General features: G+C 39.0%; 1 protein-coding gene across 1 annotated transcript; it reads right to left on the reverse strand.

Moving 5' to 3' along the window:
• Nucleotides 1-273: 273 nt before the first annotated feature.
• LOC104226336 (casein kinase 1-like protein HD16) lies at nt 274-6,122 on the reverse strand. The gene is made up of 16 exons (XM_009778308.2): nt 5,327-6,122; nt 4,334-4,465; nt 4,148-4,221; nt 3,974-4,043; nt 3,817-3,872; nt 3,650-3,721; nt 2,935-3,029; nt 2,722-2,788; nt 2,503-2,632; nt 2,204-2,422; nt 1,969-2,111; nt 1,715-1,889; nt 1,460-1,550; nt 1,213-1,370; nt 922-1,110; nt 274-814 (listed from the first exon to the last, which is right to left on the reverse strand). Exons 1-16 carry the CDS (start codon nt 5,768-5,770, stop codon nt 755-757), a joined length of 2,175 nt encoding a protein of 724 aa, XP_009776610.1. The 5' UTR covers nt 5,771-6,122; the 3' UTR covers nt 274-754.
• Between the last annotated feature and the right edge of the window lie 374 nt (nt 6,123-6,496).

Genomic DNA, 6,496 nt, shown 5'->3' on the forward strand with positions numbered 1-6,496 from the left:
TGGTTGGCTACCTGAAGTTCACCTTGCTGGTGAGGGCACCTTGTAATCCCCTCCCCATTTCCCCTTCATATATAATATTAAAACAAAAAAAGATACCTAACATTCAGATAGTTGCAACATAGAAGTATTCTGAGAAAATGGAAATATATGAACAAATTAAAGTATTCAAGACAGCCATCAAACTCCAGAACACCATTTGTTGCATATGAGGGAAGAGAGACTCAGACTGGAATTTTCTGTGTCTGGAGACCAGAATGCCAAATACATCAAGAATGGAAAGACCAACAACCAGGGATTTAATTCAGATTCATGATCCCAGGAACACAAGTTCAAACCAGGAAAAATTGCCAGAAAAAATTAAGAAATAAGGTCATATAACTTCAATGTCCAAGCTACTTTGTACTCTTAAATTGCAAGGTCATAGTACTACAAAAGTAGATGTTTATCTTGCCTCTAAAAACTAATTATTGTTCAAACTATACAAATTTTGACCAGCAAGTAAATAAACCCCCATATAAGATCATGAACTGCCACGGACACCATCTTCGACATTAGAATTTATCACATACACTGATGACAAGGAATTTAGGGAATATCATCTCCAAAGGATAATAAAAGAGCCAGCTAGCCAAGGAGGAAAGACTGCCCATTTTTCTCCATTTAGATGAAAAATAAGCAAGCACTTTTTCAAGGCACATACAACAGAGTATCACATGATACCCAAGAAAATTCCCAACCAAATTTTTTTAGTGCCTCAAGAAACAGTTCGCCCATAACAAACAGATGCAATGTAAAGGTTCTTGGCCCATTTCTCCTGCAAAAGGTAACATAACTAGTTAGGTCTAGGACCAGGGAAGGTAAGCAGAAGGCGAAAGAAATGGTCCCCATAAAAATGAAGCGATGACAGATGGAATAAATGACCTTGACATGAGTGCTAGGAAAGGCAGAAGTACGAAGTGTCTCTTGTGTTTCATCCGCAGGCTTCCTTCTTGGAACACTTAGAACAAGAGCAGTTTGATCCCATGTGGCTGCAGTGGACGTGATACGGTAACCAGCATCCCACCTCCTATGAACCCCTTCACTAGGATAGAGAAAATCTAATTCCACCACCTGTAAATTAATAAAAACACATGATTACCAGATATCAAAACAGAGTGCACAAAGAGGATAAACTAATAAAAAGTTTTTAAAAGAAAATTTCACAAGAAAAACCTGATCAGAGAACCCAGCCCCACGTGACATAACAATTGCCCATCTACTTCCTGCAGTTGCCATTGCCGTGACATAGAACCCCTCTCTCCATTTTTTGTTTATCCACTTGAAAGGAAATGACTCGCTGACTTTGTAGGACTGCTGCAGATACTGAGTACCTGATGTTTACCACAGAACCTACTTCAGCCTGGTTTAATTCACACGCACTGTGACAACCGAAGTATAACAAGTATAATTTTTAACTGACCCTTTGACATAACTACTAAAGAGCTCCCATTATTTGCTCCCGCTATCGCACTAATATAATAATTCTTCTCCCATTGCTCCATGATCCACTCCTACATTCAAACATAAAATATGAGGAATTAGCAGAATCCTACCAAAGTGAAAGAAAGAATTGTATTTTCATCTGCCACAACATTAGCAGAAATATATTAGATTGCGTATGCAACAAAAATTTGACTACTCTTCAAGATTGACCACTCAACAGAAGATAAAAGACCTTGTGAAGAAAAAGAGGTGACAACTCATAAACTTGAGCAGTGAACCCAGTCCCTGCATCCATAATTAGGGCCCACAAGTTTGAACAGGATGCCACACTGCTAATGAATAGTCCATCCTCGTTTCCTTTCTCAATGTGCTGAGCCAGCCTCGTATCAGCAACGTTATAATGATACCTACAAATGCCAGTTATGTCATTTCCTTTTACACAAGCTAAAGACCAAGAGATATCAGGTGCAAGTATATATATACCACCTTTGCTTCATTGGGCGACGAGCATTGTAGACACTAATCCATTGCGTTGCAGGCATTCCCATTCGTACTTTCTTCTTTGGTTGTTCATCGTCATCTTCTTCCATCGTAAGCCTTCCTCTCTTTTGTCCAACTTGATATATAAGCTTCAATAACATAAAATGTGTTAGAAAAAATTCCCCTGTCACTGATTTTCAAATTCAAGGATGCCCTGAATTATGAAGATGTCAGGTTATACCTTCTGTGCACCATCAGTGTTGATTGGCCTGATTTCTGGGTTTGGACCTACTATTCCATCAAACAGTGAGATATATTTCGCATAATTAGGTTCCTCGTCAAAGTTCAAGTTAACAACATATTCCACAAACTGCCTAAATGGAGCAGGGCAGAAGCAGCAAAGTGTATCTGGAGAAGTCGCCATCTTTTTCTTGCAGACAAGGAAACCTTTATTCTCACCCTATAAAAATCACTATCATGTGTCAACAAAAGGGATCTGTTAAGAAGTAATACTGCAATTTAAATCAAGAAAATGCTAACCTGATATCCCTGCCAAGGCAGCCGGCCTCGGAGAAGAAAGATGAGAGTGTAAGCCAGGGATTCTAGGTCATCCCTCCGGCTTCCAGTTCTTCCGAGGTGAGCGTGCACACTAGCATACCTTACAGTTCCCCTAGAGCAATGATTTTCTTACTAAGTGAATCCAGTTTGGAAATGCAAACCAAGGCACACAACATAGGGAGTAACTGATGACTACTGTACCTAAAGACATCAGGCCTTTGGTCATACTCAACATGAGAACCAGTTGAAGTATCGCGCCACCTTGTTGCTGCAACACTCAAACAGGTAAACACATAAAAATGTTGCACCAAAGATAGAACATGATGAAGATTGCTAAAATAAAATATAAAAGAGATGACTAAAAGTTATCGAATTTGTTGTCTTTTATGACAAAAGCTATATTTCCATGTATACCTAATCCAAGGTCAACCAGAAAAAGCTTTTTCTCGTCAGGAGTTCCAGGAGTCCCAAGAAGAAAGTTTTCAGGTTTCACATCTCCGTGCACATACCTGCAGAACAACAGCACCAGTATGACAAGATTATTTCAGGTCTGTCAAAGGAATTCCTGTACAGAACAACCACAAAACAATAAGTTCACTTTTCCACAGCAACAACAACAACGACCCAGTATAATCCCACAACTGGGGTCTGGGGAGGGTAGTGTGTACACAGACATTTTCCACAGCCAAACCCCATATTCTATCCACAAACCAGAGACTAACAGACGCAAGATGTTGTGTGTTTGTACTTTCGTTGGAAGATAGATAGGTGGTTGAGGATATGTTCCCACAATGAGGCACCCAAAGGTGTTGCCTAGTGGACAATGAAGTGGGTTAAGAACCATGATATCTCAGGTTCAAATCCTAGTGGAGACACACACTACGTGATTTCTTCCCACCAGTCCAAGCCTTAGCTTAGTGGACAGAGTTACTTGGTACCTGTTGCTGGTGGGAGGTAGCAGGTATCCCGTGGATTTAGTCAAGGTGCGCACAAGCTAGCCCGGACACCATGGTTATAAAACAAAATGAATGTACACCATATCATCATAACCCAGAATACATAATTTCTGCCTAAGATGGAACACAGCCTTTAGCCTGTAGCGGGATGATAACCGCAAATCCATACTTACCCTCTAGAGTGCAACTTCTCAAGTATGGATATTGCTTCAATGGCAATGCATGCTACCATTTCAATAGACATCCTGAAATGGACAATGTAAAAATAAACAGAATGTCATTCAATTCCAGCAAACAGCAATACCTCCTCATAAAATTATAAATACAGAATGGAGCTTACGCATGAGAATTATTGTTCCAGACATCCCACAAACTAGGACCAAGCATATCCATAACCTACAAGCATACAAAAACATTTCTGTAATTTCATGGAGATTAAAGCGGAAATCCAAAGAGAGACTATCATAAAGTTATACTACAGTAAGCAAATCACATACCATAATGTAGTAATCACCTTGTCGTCCCTTGTAATGGACACGTGGTATCCCATGACTACCACCAAGGGCACTGCCACAAAGAAAACATGCTATCAATTATAGGACAGTGTTTTTACCAGATATGTCACAATAACTAAGAGCTACATTACGAACGAATACAAGAAAAAGACTTACTTGTAGACCTGCCACTCATAAGGTGGTCCATAGTTACAACCTTTGCTACTTCTATGCTCAAATTTCAAGGCAACCTAGAACCAAATATGTCAATATAATCAACAAAAATATCAAAGAGAATGATCTTCAACTTTCTTGGGGGGTGGGGGCGCGGAGGTAAACACAGATGCAGAATGTAGTGCTTACCTCTACAGCTCCTGCGCCAGTTCTTTCGTGTGGATGTGACGGATTTACCCGACGACCTACATACACTTGACCAAATCCTCCTTTACCAAGCTTTTTGTCAACCCTATAAGCTGGTGATCCACCAACCTGGACCTGTTACACATAAAAGGAGATATTGCAATTGCAATGTTCAAGACGAATCCTTCAACCAGAAAGTGGAGGGAAAAAACAAGAATAGCCACAAAAACTCATATACGCTCCCAGCACTATAGACACAACATAATGTCATCAAACACCAAGCACATTTATCAGAGCAACCAACATCAATGAAAATAACAAGAAAGCATACTCCGTTTCCTCAAAACTTGTCAAAAAATAAAAACTTCATAGATCAACCCAAAGCCAATTATAAAACATCAAAATCTTAAAAGATATGGAGAGAAAGTTTGCCTGACTAAATACCCAGAGGTTTGTTCAGACAACCAACACAAGATAATAGACCAAAGAAACTTGATAAATTCACATAATCTTAAAGACTTATACAAACAAGACCTCAAGACCCAAGGGTGTGGCCCGGTGGTTAATGAAATGGGAGGAGAACCATGCACTCTCGGTTCAAATCCTAGAAGAGTATTAAAAAAACACTAGGTGGCTTCTTTTTTTGCTTAAGCATTACTACACAGAGTTAACCAGGTTGTAGGTACCCATGAAATAGCAAACCACCCTGGACACCATCGTCATTAAAGAAATAGACAAAGAAGATCTCAATTTAAAATCTCTTCCATAAACAAATTATAGTGAACAAGAGGCATAGACAAGCGATCAGTACGAATTGCAGAGCTTATATATACAACTAAAAGACTGAATCTTCCATCATCATCATCAAGCATAAACAAATTAAAAATTAAAAAATTAATTTTAAAAACACAGCATCAAAGCACTGTTGAACTGAAAGAGAGTAAGCAGAAATACTGAACTCTAGAGAGAGACAGAATAAGAAGAAGAAAATCGTACCCTTTCAGGAAGGAGAGCAATGCTACCTTCTTCCTCAGCTCCCAAACCCTTATCACCGCCGCTTCCACCGCCGCCACTAACGTACTCATCCATTTGCTGTTTTTTTTCTCCTTCCTCTACTTCCTTCTTCCTATCCTTATCCTCCTCTGCTTCACCAGTCCTAGACCTTGTCGTTTTCTTCACAGCATTCTCCTCCTCATCATCATCTACCACTACTATAGGTACAACTTCCTTAATTACCTCTTCTTCGTTATTAACGTTGTTCTTCTTCTTCCTTCCTCCAACGGCTCTATTTCCCGCACCTGCTGCTCTCCTCGTCCTCGTTGTTCTCCGTGCAACCCTCTTGTTTTTGTTGTTCTCGTTGTTGTTGTTTTCGGGTTCGATTGAAGCAATCGGTCGACGGCCTCTGCGCACACCGCTACGCAGTTGAGGCATATCGATCATCCATCAACTTCTGAAAACCCTAAACCGAACTTCATTAAAACAAGGCCCCGTCTTCTTTTTCTTATTCTAGACTCTTCGACTGGGTAAAATTCAAAGATCTCCCAGAGCAAAAATCAGAAAATTAACGAAATCGGCGCCGGCGACGGATGACTGACGGGCGATCAAATGCCGATGACTGTGTGTGTATGTGAATCTGTATGTATCTGTATATGAATTAGGGCTCGGAGCTGTGACAGAAAAAACTCCAAACGAATGAGAGTGAAAACAGGCGAGAAACAGAAAAAGACTTTGCCCTCTTTCTTTTTTCCTCTTGTTGGATTTCTTCTAAATGAGAGTAATGGAGTAATATTTTTTTTTTAAAGGGAACTTTACTTACAAATTATTTTATTGCTTTATAATGTAGGAGACCCTATATTTAATTTACACTTTTTGTATTTTTATAGTTTGTAGACGTGTTTAATAGTATATGGTACAAAATTTAATCTAAAAAAGGAAAAGTTTCGGCATATAAGCTAAAAACATTATAACATACCAAAACTATTTTCATATCTTATTATATCCTATTACATGCCATGCCAATTTTATAAGAGTACGATTAGAAAGCGCAATAAAATTTAAAAATTAAAGAGGTGGTAAACAAAATTTGTTGACGACAAGTTAATTTTTTACACTTTTTTAATAACTTACATGAAATATTGTACCAAATATTTTTTACTTTTCAGGTAT

The sequence above is a fragment of the Nicotiana sylvestris genome, chromosome 8 (assembly GCF_000393655.2).
Source record: "Nicotiana sylvestris chromosome 8, ASM39365v2, whole genome shotgun sequence".
Taxonomy (NCBI): domain Eukaryota; kingdom Viridiplantae; phylum Streptophyta; class Magnoliopsida; order Solanales; family Solanaceae; genus Nicotiana; species Nicotiana sylvestris.